The 17,675-nt window shown below is 59.1% G+C and overlaps 1 protein-coding gene across 1 annotated transcript in view; it reads left to right on the top strand.

The window, feature by feature from the left end:
- The first annotated feature begins 464 nt into the window (after positions 1-464).
- Positions 465-17,675, top strand: part of LOC105088898 (tensin-3) — an 82,486-nt gene continuing 65,275 nt past the window's right edge. Inside the window, 7 exon segments of the mRNA XM_064483989.1 lie at positions 465-629; positions 2,258-2,308; positions 5,081-5,203; positions 7,969-8,033; positions 10,706-10,789; positions 16,423-16,535; positions 16,874-16,934. Of these exon segments, the coding sequence (XP_064340059.1) occupies positions 480-629; positions 2,258-2,308; positions 5,081-5,203; positions 7,969-8,033; positions 10,706-10,789; positions 16,423-16,535; positions 16,874-16,934 (647 nt within the window). The 5' untranslated portion in view covers positions 465-479.

Genomic DNA, 17,675 nt, shown 5'->3' on the forward strand with positions numbered 1-17,675 from the left:
CCTCCCGCAGCTGGGATTCCTCCCCAGCCCGTCCCTGGGCCTGCGGCCCCCACACCTGGCAGGGGCTGGTGCACACAGGACTAGCCGCCGGCATAGATGCCTCCACCACCCACCCCACACGATGGGCTGCTTCTTCGCAGCTCCCTGCCACGGGCCTGATGCCCTAGAGTGAGGAAGGCTCCTCCCTCCAGGGTCCCGGCTTCCTGAACCCGGCCGGCCCGCTGCAGGCGTCTCCATCAGGCCCGCAGCGCTGCCGGGAGCCCCATGTCCTCTGCATACGCCCTGCCCCAGTCTGTTAAGGCCACTGAGACGCGGGCCCTCCCATGACGGGAAGTACTCAGACTGTGGACAGGAACCCTGCAGGTGCCGGCATCAGGTCCGGCGTGCACAAAGCGAACGTCCCCCCTCCCCTGGCCCTGGTCCTCAGGGCCTCTCCTGAAAGCCGCCCCTCCCCCAGGCCTGTGACGTGGAGCCCCACCATGGAGGACAGCCACGAGCTGGACCTCACCTACATCATCGAGCACATCATCGCCATGTCCTTCCCCGCCGGATGCTCCGAGGAGTCCTACCTGCACAACCTGCAGGAGGTGACATGCATGCTGAGGTCCAAGGATGGGGACAACTACCTGGTAAGCGGGGCTGGGGGGGCATTGAGCGTCGGGGTGGGGGGACGCCAAGTGTGGGGAACGCTGAGTGTGGGGACGGGGGTGGACACAGGGTGAACACACTGAGGGGAGCCCTGATCACGGGTTCAGCTGGGAGGACACTGAGTTTGCTGAAACTCGAGGAAGCCGCCGCCCCTGTGTCCTGGGGGTCTCTCTGGCCGTCCATCCATCTTTCCACAGGTTGGTGCTCTGGGACCCATGGGTCATGAGCGAGGTCCCCAGGGAGCAGGACTCACAGGGCCGTGGTGGTCCGGGCAGGGCCGCCCTGGGGGACGCCCAGGTCTCCTTGGGCCAGGGCAGCCATGGGCAGGGCCAGGCCCGCCTCCCCACTGGGTTGAGGGTGGTGGTTGGCCTCCCTGGTGTGGATGCCTGCTTTCCGTCCCCCCGAGGTCAGCCTGGAGGACCGAGCATTGCCCAGGTCCACTGTGAAACGCGGGGCATCTCTGGCTGGAGTCCACGGTGAGGAGAAGTGGGGGACAGCATCTTCCCGAACCCCCTCCGTCTCCCCCAACCCTGTGCCTGTCAGTGGCCCTGTGTCTGTGTCCTTCGTGGGTTCTGATCATGACTTGACTTAAATTCCAGCTCCTCGCCTCCCTGGACCTGCCGGGTGTGGCCTCGGGTATCTCCTTGAAGCTCTAATCTTTACCCCAAGCCAACATCCTTATCAGCCCCCTCAGGTGACAAATGGCCAGGCAGGACCCAGAGGCAGCTTGGCCAGGGCCACGCATGGAGGCAGTGTCCGGTCCTCCTCCCTGCGGGCTGTCTCCTCCTGACCCCTCCCAGGCAGTGTACGTGCTGAGCCTGGTCCCTCCTTCCTCCCTGCTCCAACTCACTGTCCGCAGGGGTCTTGCCAGGGCCTGGGGCTGGTGCTGGGGGGCAGGTCCTCCCCTGATGCCAGTGGGGCCTTGTCGAGGCCACAGCCCCCCTTGCAAACAGCAAGAGTGTGGGTCCCCACCACTTTTGGGAACAAGGAACTCAGAAAAATCGGAGGAAAGACATGCAGTGTCTTCTGCAACTCTAAGGACCCCAGACTGCACCTGTCTTCCCCAGGGACATCTGAATTGTCTGCTCTGATAGGTGACTGCGGGGACAGAACGTCCCCACCGGCACACTGACCCTCCAGGGTGAGGTGTGTTAGCCCCAGGCGCTGGCCCTTCAAGGGAGGTGTTAAAGGGCACATGTCCCAGGGCATGGGAGGCAAAGAGCCAGGACCCAGGTCTGTGCTGAAGTACCCCCTTGTTCCCCTTCTGCTTTCCCAGGGGTGTGGTCGGTTCCACAGACCACACTGGTCCAGGGGCGCAGCATGTGGCCCTGGGGTCTCCCAGACCGGTCCCCTCGCAGCTCCAGGGCAAGGACAATCTCCTCACCCTGCTCCCATCCTCCCAGGAACGCCACGCCCTCTGGGTGTGTCTGCCGGCCTGAAACATCCATTTGTTTTGTTGGTTTTTCATTCCGTGACATTTACACGCCGTACACCTCAGTCTTCCGTCTTCCTTGATATCTCAAAGGCAAATGGCGCTGAGAAGGCAGGTCTCTCTTCTCTGACCCCTGAGGGTGACAGTTTGACTAACGGCTGCTTCTTCCCCCCGTAGGTGTTAAACCTTTTGGAAAAGAGATGTGACCTGACAAAGCTTAACCCAAAGGTAGGTCCATGATGTTTGTCCTGCTCATATGAAAGTAGTTTGTGGCAGTGCTGCAGAAAACGTGTGACAGCTCAGTTGTGACAGCAACCTGGATCCAGGCGAGAGACCAAGCAGCACTGGGAGGGGTGGAGAACTCAGGTTTATTACACCAGCGGGCCCAGAGGAGTTAACACTCCAGGCTCTGGACCCCGACTGTAGGTTTACACAGGTATTTATAGGCTGCCAGTTTACACTTTGCAACATCATATGCAAATAAGGTATAACGAAAGTTGACTAATTAGGAACAAGCTTTGTAAAAATGGACCAATCAGGAGGGAGAGAAATAACCAATCAGGAGTGAGAGAAATGGACCAATCAAGAGTGAGAGAAATAACCAATCAGAAGTGAGCTCCATGCAAAAGAAATACTACACATGGACCAATCAGGAGTGAGGGAAATGGACTAATCAGGAGTGAGAGAAATAACCAATCAGGAGTGAGCTCCATGCAAATGAAGCACTACAAATGGACCAATCAGAAGTGAGTTCAGGGAACCAATAGAATTTTAGGGGTAAGTAACCTGGTTCAGAGGCAAAAGGTGAGACAGAGCCTCTGGGATGGTGCCGGCACCCAGATGGTGCCGGCAGGAGAGCAGTGGCCCTGCCTGGGGGTCCTGCCTGTCTTTTTATGGGGCTTCCCGCCTCAGCAGGTCTTTGTGGGATACGACATAAGAAGGGGTGTTAGGGACTGTTCACATCCAGGACTAATTTTGTTTCATCTATTTTTTTTGAGAGGGGGAGTTAGGTTTGTTTATTTATTTATTTTTGGAGGAGGTTGTGGGGTCTGGACCCAGACCCTCATGCACGTGAGCTTGTGCTTTACCACTTGAGCTATATCCTCCTCTCTATGACTAATTTTTTTTAATTAACCTTTTTAGAGTTCAAAATAGTTATAAACTCCCAGGAAGTTGAAAAAAATAATACAGAGAGATCCCACAGAGCCCTGGCCCTGTCTTCCCCGGGGGTCATGTCTTGCATAACTCAGAGTCAAATATTAATGCCAAGAAGTGGACCTTGGTACCATCCACAGACTGCATGAAGCTTCCACTGGGTTTCCCTGCAGCTGTGTGTGTGTGTGTGTCTGAGACCACTGCCACGATCAGATCCAGAACACTTTCACCTCAAAGATCTCCCCCCTCCATCCATTATTCTTTTTTTGGGGGGGGAGATAATGAGATAATTGAGTTTATCTATCTGTTTAATATATTTAATATATTTACTTAATGGAGGTCCCGGGGGTTGAACCCAGGATCTTGCGCATGCTAAGCACGTGCTCTACCACTGAGCTAGACCCTCCCCTCAATATTCTTTGTTTTTGGTACAGTGTTCTTTTTAATAGGCAAGATTTAGGGGACATTTTGTGGATTGTTGTAAGTGTAAGTTATGGTATATATGGTGCATGTATATATATATATATATATATTCCACATGTTGGGATATTTGGAACCATTGGAATACAAAGCAGGGCACAGTGAGCTGCCTGTGTCACTGCTGGTCAACAAGGCAAAAGCGAGGAATTAAGTCTTAACAGGGATTCAGCTCTGCACAGTGTGCACAGAAATGCAGTGCAAGGGGGTCATGGCACCGTACAGCTGTCGGCTCCGAGTGGGGAAGGGGTGTGTGACTTTCTCTGCTCCCGGCCTGTTTCTGAATTTCGCCATCACTTGGCACAATTTCTATTGCTTTTATAAGAAGTCAGAGCTCTGCCTCCCCTCCCCACTGAAAAAAGGAGAGGAAAGCAAAGATGACACCCTTGCGCCCGCGGGTGTAGACCGGGGCGTGTGTGTCTGCGCACAGACCTCGTCACATGACGATGGCTTTCTGTGTTTCTCGGTTGTGACCCAGGTTCGGAGGCCTTCCTCTCTGCGGGGCAGGGCCCTCTCCTCTGAGGAGAAGTTATCTGCCCCGTGAGTGGGCGCAGGGGTGGCTTGTGAGCTTTCCCAAGCTGCCATTGCAGTCTGAGCAGAGGAATCTTGGCAGCGGCTGGGGCCAAGCACCCCTGACCCAGGGCCGGCCAGGCGGGGCTTCTCCCTGTGAGCCAGGCATTCAGCGGCTCCCGAAAGCCATTCCCCGAGTTGCCCTCCCAGCCGCAGAAAAACAGCTAAGACCCCGGGGGAAAACACAATCTTTCATGTTCTTCCGTCCAGTAAAGCAGCCTGGCCGCAATTCCCACTACGTTTTAGAAAAGGAACAGGCAGTGTTGTTCTTGACTCTAAAATGAAATATTTTGCTAAATTAAAAAGAAAGAAAGAAAGAAACACTGTTGACTGGAAAAAAAAAAAAAAGCACAACCTAATAGTTGAGAACGAGGTTTTATTCAGTGGAAGAAACTGAGGACTGAAGCCCGGGAGACAGCGTCTCAGATCTCTGGGAGGGACTTCTCTGAAGAGGTAAGGGAGGAGCCAGGATATATGAGATGTTGCATCAAAGACGGGGTAGTTGGAACATGAAGCGATGCCTGTTAATTAATGAAAACCAGGCATCTCAGGTTAAGGAATTTAGTGCTTTTTTATGTACGGGAAGGTACAAAGTCTGGGCTCATTGGAATCACCTTGGATGTGCACCTGAGCTCTCCAGGGCCAGTGTCCTGTCCACCCCTGTCCTGAGTACCCCCGGGCACCGCCGGGGGTGGCGCAGCGGCTGACGGCTGGACGGCCGGGGCATCCTTTGTTCACTGATGGGGCGGGGCACCCTTCTCATTCGCACCATCATCACCTTCTCTATGTGCCCCACAGATCCTGGACGTGGGCTGGCCTGAGCTGCACGCGCCACCCCTGGACAAGATGTGCACCATTTGTAAGGCGCAGGAGGCCTGGCTGAACAGCGACCCCCAGCACGTGGTCGTCATTCACTGCAGGGTGAGCGCCCGCCCACTGGGGTTTGTGGGTCGGTTTTCAGAACCCATCCTTAGGGGAAAAAAACCCAAGAGTCCTGCAGCCTCCCAGCATCCAGCTTCAGCACGTGTGGGGCTGAGCTGCACGCAGTAAAATACCACAGGAGAGCGCGTGCCTTCATTTCCACACACTGTTATCAACGGAAGCCCCTTCTCCAGAAGCAGGGCGCTGCTACGACACGGGCCATCTGCTCTGCACGGCCGAGCTGGCCGGACACGGCGGACAGGCTGCTTCCCCTGCAGGCTCCCGACGGGACGGGATGTCTCCACCCTGGCATGGGCAGCATCTGGGCTGCCCGGACCCACTCCCCTCCCTCCTCCCGTGTCCTGCTTCTGCAGCTTCTCGGCTGCCTTGGAGTGTTCCCAGCCTCCCCCGCAGCCCCCGATTCCGCACGCTTGATCCTTTCCCCAGACACCACGATCTCGTGCCGCGCCCGGAGAGGAAATCTCTGCCCAGGGAAGGTGCGGAGGGCGGGCTCCGGCCCGGAGGGAGGGGCTGCCCCTGCTCTGTGCATTTTACACCGAACTCCGAGGCCATCAGCATGTCTCGTAGGTGAAGACGTCTCTGCCTGGAAGTGTTTCTTCTCTCCGACTTGGCACGCTCAGAAACTGCACAAAACCCTCTGCATCAGGGACCTGCATTTAAAAGAGCCGCCCCTTCGTGTTGTGGCCCCACAGGAGCCCTGAGACCGGCCCCTAGGGTGAAACAAAGCTCCCACGCCCCGGGCACCTGACGGTCGCTTGCCCGAAGAATAGCCGCCGGGGGCACAGAAGGCGTCTCTCTGCCTGTCTTTCTCTCGCATCTGACGTGATCACTTTGTCTCGTCAGCAGCCAGGTGGTTCCAGTGGTTCTCCTGCCAAATTAACCAAGTTAAAATGGAGAAAAAACAGAGAAAAAGTAGTGAAATCAAAAGCTGCATCTTTGAAGAGACAAGCGAAGCTGATCATCTCTGGACCACAAGGGACTTGGCATGCAGTGACCTCCAGAGCGCGCCCTTTCCTAGACAGCGCTTGGCTCTCCAGACGCATCTTGTTAATGGGATTCACCGGCAACACCTTGAAGTATCTCAAGAGCAGTTTGCCCACCTCACGCTGTCGGGGAGGCCGTGAGCCCTTCCCGAGACGTTCTAGGAAGCATGCTGTGGGGGAGAAGCGGCCTCGTGATTGGGACCTGCAGGCGTGGATGCTGAGGGAAGTCGGTCACCCTGCTGCTGGCGGGATATTGCGGACGTCTGTCCAGACGTGCTGGGCCTGCAGGTGTGCCCCTCCTCCCAGGAGAGGGCCCAGTGCATGGGGCCGACGGGCCAGCCTGCCACAGCCCTGCCCAGGTGGGTACATGGGGTGGCGTTTGCGGGGATGTGTCCCCAGACCCCCCTCACTCGCCAGTACCGGTTGAGCAGAACCACCCCGCGATTCTTCCGGACGGTTTCGCCCCCTCTGCACCGTTGAGTTTGGAGTCGTTGGAGAGGAATGTTCACGGCGAATCCTGTGATCAGTGATCCGGATGAAAACTTCAAGTCCCAGAGACGGTTGTTTGTGCTTGAAGACTTCCTGCCCATCAGCAGCGCCCTGGAAACAGTGGCTGGTGGTTGGGGACAGCCGTGCGGAGGCCCCCGCGGATGCGGACTGGGCGGAGGTGCTGTCTACGTGCAGGGATTGACAACAGAAGCCCCCCGGGGGGTGCACGGTTCCAGCTGCAGGCGCTGGGGTCCATTGTGGATGGCTGGCTGTGCGTCTGCCCGAGTGCACTGAGTGTCCACGAGGACACAGGGGTCACGAGGCCGAGGGGAGGATGCTCCTGATGCCGTTCACGCGTCAGGATCCAGCCCCAAGTATCCTCCATCCTCCCTTGTCCAGGACGCACTGGGGACCTGCGTGCTGGTGGCACAGCCGTCTGGCACACGTGATTCTGGACCAGGTCTGTCGCCCACTGTTCTGGAGAGACCCAGACGAGCACCCACAGCTCTGGGCCCCATGGGCCCGTCACACCTCCTGTCGCCGGTGGACACAGCCCCGAGGTTCCTGAGCAGCCAGGCGTGGCCGTGTTCTGACAGAGTTTCCCCGGGGACACCGACGTGTGACGTTCATGTGACTTTATGTGTCATTGGAATGGCATCCTTTCGGTTTTTCTTCAGCTGTTTGAAAGTGTAAAAACAGCTCGTAACTCACAGGTGGCCGGTGCTCCGGGCATGGGCAGAGGTGGCTGGTCTGCCGACCGCTGTCCGGAGTCGTGGCGGTGTGTTCCGGAAGGTGGTGGTCCCTGGTTCCACCAGGGGGAGGGGGCCCATCACGGAGCCCGGGTGCCTGCAGCCAGCTTATGGTGGCAGCAGAGACCTCGGTCCTGCCGGGCTGCCCTGTCCGGGCTCCTTGGTCCTCTGTGATGCTGGCGGCTGGCTGGGCTCGGCTTTCCTGCTCCTCTGGGCCATGTGTGCAGCCCTCCAAGCCCTGGGCCTGTGCGTGGGGCATGAGTCGTGTCCATTGCTTCTGCCCCGGCTTCACTGGGACACGGGGAACCGAGTGGCCGCCTCTGTGCAGACCAGCCTGGGGGGCGTCCTTGGATGCCCGGGGAGCACCTGCTTCAGCCGGCTGCTGGCCAGCGGCCTCCCGTAGGCGTGTGCCCCGCCCCAGGGCAGGTCTGCACAGAGGACGCTCCCCTCCAGACAGGCTCCATGCCACGCCGCGGGGTGAAGGGCTGCGCCCTGCTCTGACCACCTCTCTCCCCTCCTGCAGGGCGGGAAGGGATGCATCGGAGTGGTCATCTCGTCCTACATGCACTTCACCAACATCTCCGCCAGGTAGGAGGGCGTCCTCGCTGCCCTGGGCATGGGGGGGAGGCGGCGCGGCCAGGACCCGACCCGCAGGCCGAGGCCGGCCGTGTGCTCGGCGCGTCCTGGGTGCCCAGAGACCCGGCCGCGAGCTCGGGGCGTGCGGCCATGAGAGAGACGCTTTCCTAGGTGTGGGGTGAGGGTCACCCCGGGTCCTTCTGCGGGAGATGAAGCGAGTTAGCAGAGCCAGGGCAGGGCCGTGTCACTGCTCACCTGCGCTCTGTGCACCATCACGGCAGGGCAGTCCTCGCTCCTACTTCAGAGGTGAAGACACTGGGGCCTGGCGGGCGCAGGCAGCTCGCTCGCAGTCTCATGGCCCATGAGCGGGAGGGGTCCAGGCCCCTGGGGACAACGGGGTCCACAGGGTGGGGGACCACATGCATGTCCCCGTGGGTTTGCATCTGCAGCTGAGGCTGCGTTCAGCAGCCCCTCGCAGGGCATGAACCCCTCCTTTCTGACGGGATCCAGGCCCATTCACATCGGCCCATCAGCCTCCCTGTCTCGCATTTGGGAGTGAAACCTGACTTTCCACGTGTTTTCTCTGGAAACACACTGGGGGTGGGCCATGCTTGCCAGGCAGGAAGCCCAACCCCCAGATGCAAATCAGAGCCCTTCCTGGGGACACTCAGCACCTGTGTGTGTGGACCACCTGGCTTCCTGGTCACACCGCCTCCCTCGACAAGCCAGGGACTCGGTCAGGGAGCCAGTTCCGCCCGGCGGGCTGCGGGGCACACCTCTCGTCTCTGCCCGCGACAGGGAGGCTCTGTCCAGAGCCAGCATTCCGGCGCCCTGGGCAGGCCCGCGTTTATGGAAAGCGCGCACACGCAGCTTTTTCACTCACAGCACATCACCGATACCCTCCTTAAAAGCCCTGCTCTTTCCAAATAGTCAGTGCGTCTCAGCTACGCCTGTCAGGAGGCCCTCGCGGGCGGCTCCGAGCCTCGGGGCCTCCCCTGGGAAGTGGGGGCAACGCTTGTGCCTCGCAGGATGCTGTGACACTAGCCCAGCGGCCGTGCTGGTACCGGTGGGGGTGACGCTGGTGCCCCCTCCCTAAGACGGAGTGACCCACCACGCTCGCTGTAACCCGCTTTCCTCAACGAACGCTCCTTCCTAAATGTCTTTCCTGACATCATTTCAGTGGCTGCACCGTTCACCGCTCGGTGGACAGGGTGTCATGTATTTAAGCATTTACTGACACTGCCTCTCCGGGTCGTTTGAAGATTTTCTTTAGAATTTCGGTTTTTTCCTTCTGTGATCTTGTGTCCCTAATGCATGCATGAGATGCATGCGTTCTCACCAGCACATCTTTTTTCCCCCCATTAAAAAAAAAAAACGAAGTGTAGTCAGTTTACAATGTGTCAGTTTCTGGTGCACAGCATCACGCCCCAGCCAGACACACAGTAAGAACATCTCAGTCATTCCTACCGCTTCCTCTTACATGTTCTTCCCAGAAGCAGAGCAGTCCTAAGGAGCAGATGTCTGGAAGGCCTTTGCCACACACCGTGCGCATCTCGGAGCAGACACTTCAGGTCATGAAGGAGGATGAACGTTCTTGTAATGGCCCTAGGAAGATGAGGGTCGATAAAGCGTCGGATCTGACGTCTTGAATGCTGGCCACAATGCAGTGTCAGCATTTAGTAGAAGTGAATTCCAGGGGACCGAAGGCTTAGAAATGCACGTGTGGGTATGGAACTCTGCTTTGTGACTTAAAACACATGCACATGCAGAGTCTTAGATATTCAGGGAGCCTGCACCTACCCCTGCCTCCGTGCAGACCCCACCCAGCCCCTTGTTAGACGGACGTGAGCAGCCCGTCTGTGCACCTATCTCTGCATGCTTGTCTAGGTCTTTCTGGCGTCCACGTTCCTGCACGCCCCGTTTTCCGGAAGGGGCACGTGCACACACACACATTCCAGGGAAGGGCCACATTGTGTGTGATCAGGGTTTCAAGGAAGCTTTGGGGTCAGGTGATCTGAGGACTTTGTGCGTCCTGCCCCTTGGCTTGTGCTGAGGTCAGATCAGGAAGCTGCATGAGTGCCCGTCTGGGGTGAACCTGTGGGCCCCGTATGGCTGGAGTATAAGGTCCCGTGGGCTGTTGGAGAACCGAGTGGCCATTGTGGCGGTCACTTCGGAGACATGGCCTCTGTCAGCTCTCCGCCCCACCAGCTGAAGCCTTCTCCCCGTCTCAAGGTGTTCCTAGACTGGAACTCAGAGTGTCCCCTGCGGGTCCTAGACTTGCCTCGTGGGGCTGGTGGGCGGCACCAACCGCAGGGCGTGCGGGGCCCCTCCTGGTCCAGAGGCCTGGGTGTGCCTGCTGGCCTCCGCAGAGCCCACTGATGCTGCCCCCATGTGGTGCCCATGTGGCAGGAGAGTGGACGCCGGGCCTGAGCCCGCCTGTGGGAAGCAGGGGTGGGCGACCCCCTGCCAGCATGCGTGGGGCCCAGTGATGCCCAGCAGAAGGGACTCAGACCCTGCAGGCCTGGCCCCCTCGGCCCCTCATCTTCTGGTGGGGGAAGAGGCCTGAGAGGAGGTGCTGAGTGGGTGTGCCGGGCAGTGGGGCTCCTGAGGGTGCGGGTCCCTCAGAGCAGCCTGGGGGCCCCCGTGGTGGCCGTGGGGCTAACTCTCTCCCTCTGCCTCCCCAGTGCCGACCAGGCCCTCGACAGATTTGCCATGAAGAAGTTCTATGATGACAAAGTCTCGACTTTGATGCAGCCTTCCCAGAAACGGTGCATGTTGTCCCAGAGTCAGAGCGCAAAGACCGACGAGGCCTCACACCTGAGGACATCGGGGCGGAGGGGGTGAGTCCTGGGAGCGGCCGAGGCAGGAGGGGTGGTGGTAGGTGCCCGGGGTGAATCCGGGGTGGATCATGACCCACCCTGGCCGGCTCTGGCGTGGACCCAGGGCCCCTCCCTGCGCTCAGTCATCGGTCCCTCCGTGCACTTGGCTGGTGTCCTGCCTCCAGGACCAGGGGCAGGGAGCTGCATCTGAGCTGAGTGGGGGGCCACGCAGCCTCTGCCAGGGTGGCTACGGGCGGCGGGATGCGGCCACACGCTCTCCAGGACGAGTGTGGACACATGCAGGTTTGGGGATGGTGGCCCCTGTGCCCGGCATCAGCCTCAGAGGCAGAAGCTGTGGGGGGCCAGGGAGCAGGCTGCACCCAGGTGAGCCACGCCACCCTCAGGCCCGTGGAGCAGCGCCGGGTGCCGGCAGCCCGTGCCCGGCAGACACCCTTTCTCTGCATGTGGGGCCGGGGGGCTAAGGACACGGTCACCGTGTTTTCACTGTAAAGTGAACAGTTACTGAGACGGTTTTCCTGCGTTCATGTCTGTTTCCCCAGGGCCGAGGGCTGGGCCCACAGGTGTGGGGCACAGAAAGTTCCAGCAGCACCTGGGGGGAGGCAGGGCCGCGGGTGTGTTGGTCCAGGGCCGAGTCACGATGTTTACACTGGGGAAGGGGCTTCAGGGACTGCAGAGGCTCCTGCTGCTCCATCCTGGGAGATTCTCGTGGCTGGGGCATGCGTTGTGGGTGTGGGACCGCAGGACACGTGAGTCACCGAGGGAAACCAGGATTTTATTAGCCTTTCAGTTAAATGGCCCCGTGTTCTATTTTGAGCCAGCGAGTGTCATTTCTGGGCTGAGCTTTTTCTAAAACGGTGACATTTGTACGTGCCCCGGCGGGAGGGTGAGCAGGGGTAGTGCAGCCCAGAGCGCAGTGCTCACTGGGGACGGGTGCTGGTCACCCTTCCCTGCAGCTTATTAACAGCACTGATGGAGGAGGGGAACTTCTCCCTCTGACATGCCCCAGTCATGGTGCATCTAGTGAGGATGGAGGCCAGAGCGTTGACGAGTGGTCAGGGCGGCGTGGATTATGTTTGCACTCCGAGGCTCATCTCCAGCCCCGCAGGTCACCCCGCCCAGCGCCTGCCGGGGAAGATGCTGGTCACACCATAATCCAGCTGGTCACAACTGAGCGAAGCAATGCAGGAGCATCTGAGACCTCCAGGAGGCGCGGTGACCATGTCCGCGGGCACAGGCCAGGGTGGGAGCCGTGGCTGTGGCCCCAGATGGCCCCGAGGGCAGGCCTTGCAGGCCATTTCAGGACTGAGCTCAGGAAACCATCTCAAAGCCAGTCTGGTGGTGAGAGTGGATTCATGAGCTGAGGCTTGTGGTTCTGGAAGCTCGGAGCCTGGCAGCAAGGCTCCTCCGGCCTTCACGTGATTAGTTTATGGGCCTGGGAGGCCGGAGGCCCGTCTGACGGATGGCAGATTCTCTGTCACTTTGTGCCTTCCTCCTAAAAGCCACCGAGCAGGCGGCCTGCGGCAACAGAGGCCCCTTGGAAGTCGCTGGTTCCCAGCGGGGTTTCTGGGCGGGGGTGCCCTCTCCCCGCACCTGTCACCTGAGCAGACTGAGGGCAGCGGGTGGAAGCCCCGGGGCGGCCTCCGGCGGAGGCCGACGGCCCTGCTGCATCAGCGTGGCCCATGAACATGGAGGCCCCTTCAGTTTGATGGGGAATTAAGAAAAGAAACTTCTTCTCTGGCCTTCGTCAGCACAGCCCGGTGGGAGCAATGAGTGAAGTGGTGGCAAGCTCACCCTTTCTTCCACTTCCCTGTTCCCAGAAGGAGCGAGACGGCACACGCTTCTGGGGTCCCCCCTCCGAGAGCGGTGGGGGATGACAGGTGACCGGCTCCTTTGGGGCAGCAAACCCCTCGCAGGGGTGCGGAGAAGAAGGGACCCTGGGGAGACCCCGGTGGGGTCGTTCCCATGTCCCCTCTGCGAGGCGAGGGGGAAGCCAAAAGTCCGGGTGTGCGGACCCCAGGATTCCTGGGTGTCTAGTAGCCAAAAGTTCCCCAGGCTGTAGGATTATGTGGTTTGGAATATTTCTGTCATTTTGGATGGAGGGGAGGTAGGTAGTTTTACTGAATTATTTTTAGAGGAGGGGCTGGGGATGGAACCCAGGACCTCGTGCCTGCTAAGCACACGCTCCACCCCTGAGCGACACCCTCCCCATTTCTCCCGTTTTTGACACGATGCCATGAGTGTCCGAGAGGACCTTGGATGGGAAGCAGGGAAGGTGCAGAGGGCACATGTGCAGGTCTTCTCTCCGGAGGTTTTCCTAAAAGGCCGTTCCGATCCCGGTCAGGTGTCTAACAACTGGGTGGTAAAACCACAGTGTCACAAAATCCAGGCCTGGGGCTTGGGAGTTACGGCTGCATCGAATCCTGTGAACAAGTTGCCTGCAACGACTTCAGCTCCACAAGGTCAGGCAGCAGGATCGCCGGGAAGTGGCGCTTCATGAATAGGAAACACTGACTTACAAAATGACTTTGTGTTTCTTCCCGACAAAGGAAGCGCAGGGAGGAAGAACTCAGCTGCATTTCATCCTAACACTTTATGTCTTTGATTCACCTAGAAAGGTGAGAAGTCTGCATGCACAGCAGACGTCTGAAATGGGCAGGTGAGAATTTACACATGAGCTGCTTCAAGAGGAGGGTTTTTGGTGCAATGCCATGAGGAACTGGCCCCGCTGGGCAGTGCGCCTGGGGCCCAGGCAGGGGGATGCCCACCTCAGTTCCGTCTCTGACCCCTGGGAGCGCGGCCTGGGCTCTGGGAGCTTGCAGGGAAATGGTCTTCTTCTGCCGTCACCCTGACCCTTGACCCTCCTCACCCGAAAGAAGCAACGTCCACCCTCCCTCTGGCTGCTGGGTGGCAGTGGTGGCCGGGCTGTGTCAGTGGAAGTGGAGGACCCTCCGTATGTGCACAAAAATGTGAAACAAACTGACCACCACCCCTCCTTCCTGACACCAGGTCTGTGTGCTCATGGGTCCCCGAGTGAAGGGCCACCTTGTCCGGAGTGACCAGTGCGGGCGGAGCGAGCAGCCAGGTGCCCACAGAGGAGACACACTGGCTTGGCCATGAGGAGGCCGAGGGGTCAAGGGTTGTGACCAGGGCTGCCTGGCACTGCAGGGAGGACGACCGCTCTCTGGAGCCGGCGATGACCAAGTCCGTGGTCCATTCTCTTGTGCTCAAGACCAGGGAGCTGCAGGGCCTGCAAACTGCAGGGTGTGCACTGGGTGATAAGCAGGCAGATGGGTCCTGAGGATGGAGACACCCATGTCCCTCAGTCTGCATGAGAGGATGGACACCTGCGTCCTCACGTCTGAACGGGAGGATAAAGACACCTGCTGTCTGGCTAGAAGGTGGGACAAGAAGCCGAGTGGAGTCACCTGGTGATCCATCCCTGCAGCCACAGCCCGGCCACGGGGCCACCCACCACCCAGGGCTTCCATCCAGCCTTGCCATCCTGCGGTGAGGTCTCCGAAAGGGAAGAGGGGCACCTGCCACCCGGAAAGTGGAAACACTGTGAAGGACACCCAAGCTGAAGCCAATGTTCTAACGTTTTTTCTAAAAGGATAGATTATAGGTAGGGGGATTTTTGGTCTTATTTGTTTGTGGGTGGTAATTCGGTTTATTGCTTTATCTTTAGAGGCGGCACTGGGGATCAAACCCAGGACTCGTGAGTGCTAGGCATGTGCTGTATCCCTGAGTTCTACCCTCCCTCTACTATAAGTGGAGGTTTTAAACTTCTGTTTTTACAGTTTACTAGAAATTTCCTTCTTGTTCTGTTTGCTTTGCTTGCAAATTCAGCAGCTTGAGATAACGGACTGCCTCTGAATTGCTGGGGTCAATCAGATACTTTTAAAAAATGTGAGTGTGCCTGGCATGTGGCGTTGTGTAAGTTTAAGGCATACAAGCATTGATGTGATGCATTCCCGTCCTGTGAGGAGACCTCCGGGACTCACTCCTCCTCCGTGCAGGTCTGTACCCTCAAACCCCTCTTGTCCCCAAGCCCCCAGACCCTGGGGACCACCATTTCCCTTTCTTTTTTTAAAAGTTTGGCTCTTTAAGATTCCATATATATGACTGACACACTGTGAAGAGACGCTACCTCCCACCATTCAGATGGCCATCATCAAAAGGATGAGAAAACGAGCATCGGCGGGGACTTGGCGGGAAGGGACCCTCGTGCACTGTGGGTGGGGATCTAAACTGGTGTAGCCACTGTGGGCGACGGTGTTGCAGGATCCTCAAAATATTAAAAACAGAACTGCCGTGTGACCCGGCAACCCCAATCCCGGCTGTACACCTGAAGGAATGAAAGCAGGACCTGGAAGAGACGCCTCCACCCCGTGTTCACTGCAGCATTGTCCACAGCAGCCGAGATGTTGGAGCACCCAGGTGTCGCTCCGGGGATGGGTGGACGAGGAAGACGTGGTGTACACACGTGAAAGAGGACTCAGCCGTAACAAACGGATGAAAATGTGCCACCTGTGACAACGTGGGTGGACAGTATGCTGAGTGAAATAAGCAGACGAGTTTCTTAGCATAAGTACACTGAGCCTGGCAGGGGTCCCAGTCATGGGGCGGGGGTCCCTGGCTCCAGGGGGAGTGGACAGGGTGGGGGGGGCATGGAGGAGCCCATGAGTCAGCGGGCACCTCCTCCCTGCACCTGGGGGGTTCCGTGTCGGCGTTGGGGTTCCGAGGTGCACGGAGGTGCTGCGTACCGTGGGCTTTTGGTTTGCTCCGGAGTGAGGCGCTGCAGGGGGAGGGAGAGGCTGAGGCCAGGCTGTGTGTGAGATCCCGGCAGGTCTGCGCCCACCTGGGGTCACAGCCAGCACCTTGTGTCCCGGGAGGAGCAAGGGGGAAGCACTCCTCGGGTAGGGTCTCTCTGGACTGCCAGGTGCACCCACAGGGCTGTTGGCCGGCAGGGTCTTCAGAGAGCAGGGTGAGACAGGCCGTGGGGAGGGCGGGCACAGAGGAGGAGAAGGGAGAGGGCAGGAGGGCAGTGCAGGAGCTCATGTGGGGGCCCTCACCATCAGATGTGTCACGGAGTGCAGACCCCCGTGCCTTGGGTTTCCCAGGGATAGCAGGATGAGAGATGGGTTGGGTGACTTCAGAGGTGTGAGCTGGTTCAGAGAACATGTGCATGGGACTGCAGGGCTCCTGCTGTCCCGTCTCCCGGCCTGGGGACCGTGACCGTGCCATGCCCTGGCCTTGCCTGGCTTGGGGTTCCTTGGACAGAGGTGGTGCCCGGTGCTTGGGGTGCAGAGCAGGAGGTGCCCAGGGTTCTGTGTCCAGGTCGTGGGCCACGTCAGCATGGGGGCCCGGAGGTTCTCAATGGGTGTTGGGCCTGGTTTGCGCTCCAGGGCAGGGACCAGAGCCTGGGGTGCTGGGACCCCTCCCGGCTGTGAGCAGTCACATTGAGGTCTCTCCTAGGGCTCCTCCCTCCTCCCCGGGGGGCCCCCCCAGGGTGTGGGGGTGGGAGGGACCTCGTGGGCGCTCTAAGCCACTGCCCTCCGCAGGTACGTTCAGTTTCTCAGTGGGCTCCTGTCAGGAACGGTGAAGATGAACGCGTCACCCCTGTTCCTGCATTTTGTCATCCTGCATGGGACCCCGAACTTCGACATGGGTGGAGGTGAGTGTCTCCACACCTGCTTCCCGGTGCCGGCCCTGCCTCCCGTTCCCTCCTGAGACGTCCACGCCGGGGGCTGGTCCTCAGTCCCCCTGGCCCCTGACCACACAAAGCTGCCAGGGTGCGGCAGGGCCGACCTGCCTATCAGGGGCACGGGTGGCCAGTGAGGGGAGAGGGACCTGCCCCGGGAGCGCGGTGTCCCTCGCTGTGGGTGACTCCAGCACTGCTGCCCCAGGCCCCGAGGGAAGGCCCTGGCTCCCCTCTGTCCACGCATCCGTCCATCAGACTGCGGTTCGCCTGTTGGCTTCGCATCTTTACAGAGCACTCTGTGTGTCTTTCAGCCTGCCGGCCCTTTCTGAAGCTCTACCAGGCCATGCAGCCGGTGTACACGTCAGGGATCTAGTGAGTGGGTTGCCTGCGTGGGGGCACTGAAGAGCGAGGGAGGGGCCTGGCCAGGGTGGGGCGGGGTAGAGGTCCCACTGCAGGGCGGGGGCGGGGGCTGTGGCAGAGCCCAGATGGACCCCCAGGAAGCCGCCCGGGAAGCCGAGGTGGGGGACCCCCGCCATACCTCTGGCAGGCGTCTTGCTACTGTCACAGTGGTTGGCTCCATCCAGGGGCCAGGACGCTGGGACCGGAGTGGGGCTGAGGGGCCCCATGCTGCATGGAAGGAATCGGATACGGCTCTCATTTGGGGGCCGACCACAATTTGCCTCTCTCTCCTTTTTGCGTTTAGACAAAGGGCAGGCACACATTTCCAGAATGTGTATGAGTTTCTAGATCTTTTTGATTGGGTTTGTTTCTGTTTGGATGAGCATTTTATGCACATTGATGGAAAATGAACAAAGGTGAAAAAAAGGCTTCTCATTGCTCGGAAGGAGCTGTTACCACATGTCTGGACTCCTGTTGGACCCGGGCGTTGGTGACACACGGGTGGTCACACTCTTAGCTTATTACAGAAGCGGGGCCATGAACACCCCTGGGTTCCACGCTGCCTGGGGTCTCTGGTGTTGCCCCCAGGACCTTGCCGGCCCCATGGCTTTTTCGCACCTTTTGGACCCATTTCTGCAGGGGAGAGTCTAAGGATTTGGGTTCCTGGGCGGAGCAGGGTACCTTGTGTGATGTCCATCATGGGGCTGCTGTTCT

This window comes from Camelus dromedarius, unplaced genomic scaffold (genome assembly GCF_036321535.1).
Source record: "Camelus dromedarius isolate mCamDro1 unplaced genomic scaffold, mCamDro1.pat HAP1_SCAFFOLD_198, whole genome shotgun sequence".
Lineage (NCBI taxonomy): Eukaryota > Metazoa > Chordata > Mammalia > Artiodactyla > Camelidae > Camelus > Camelus dromedarius.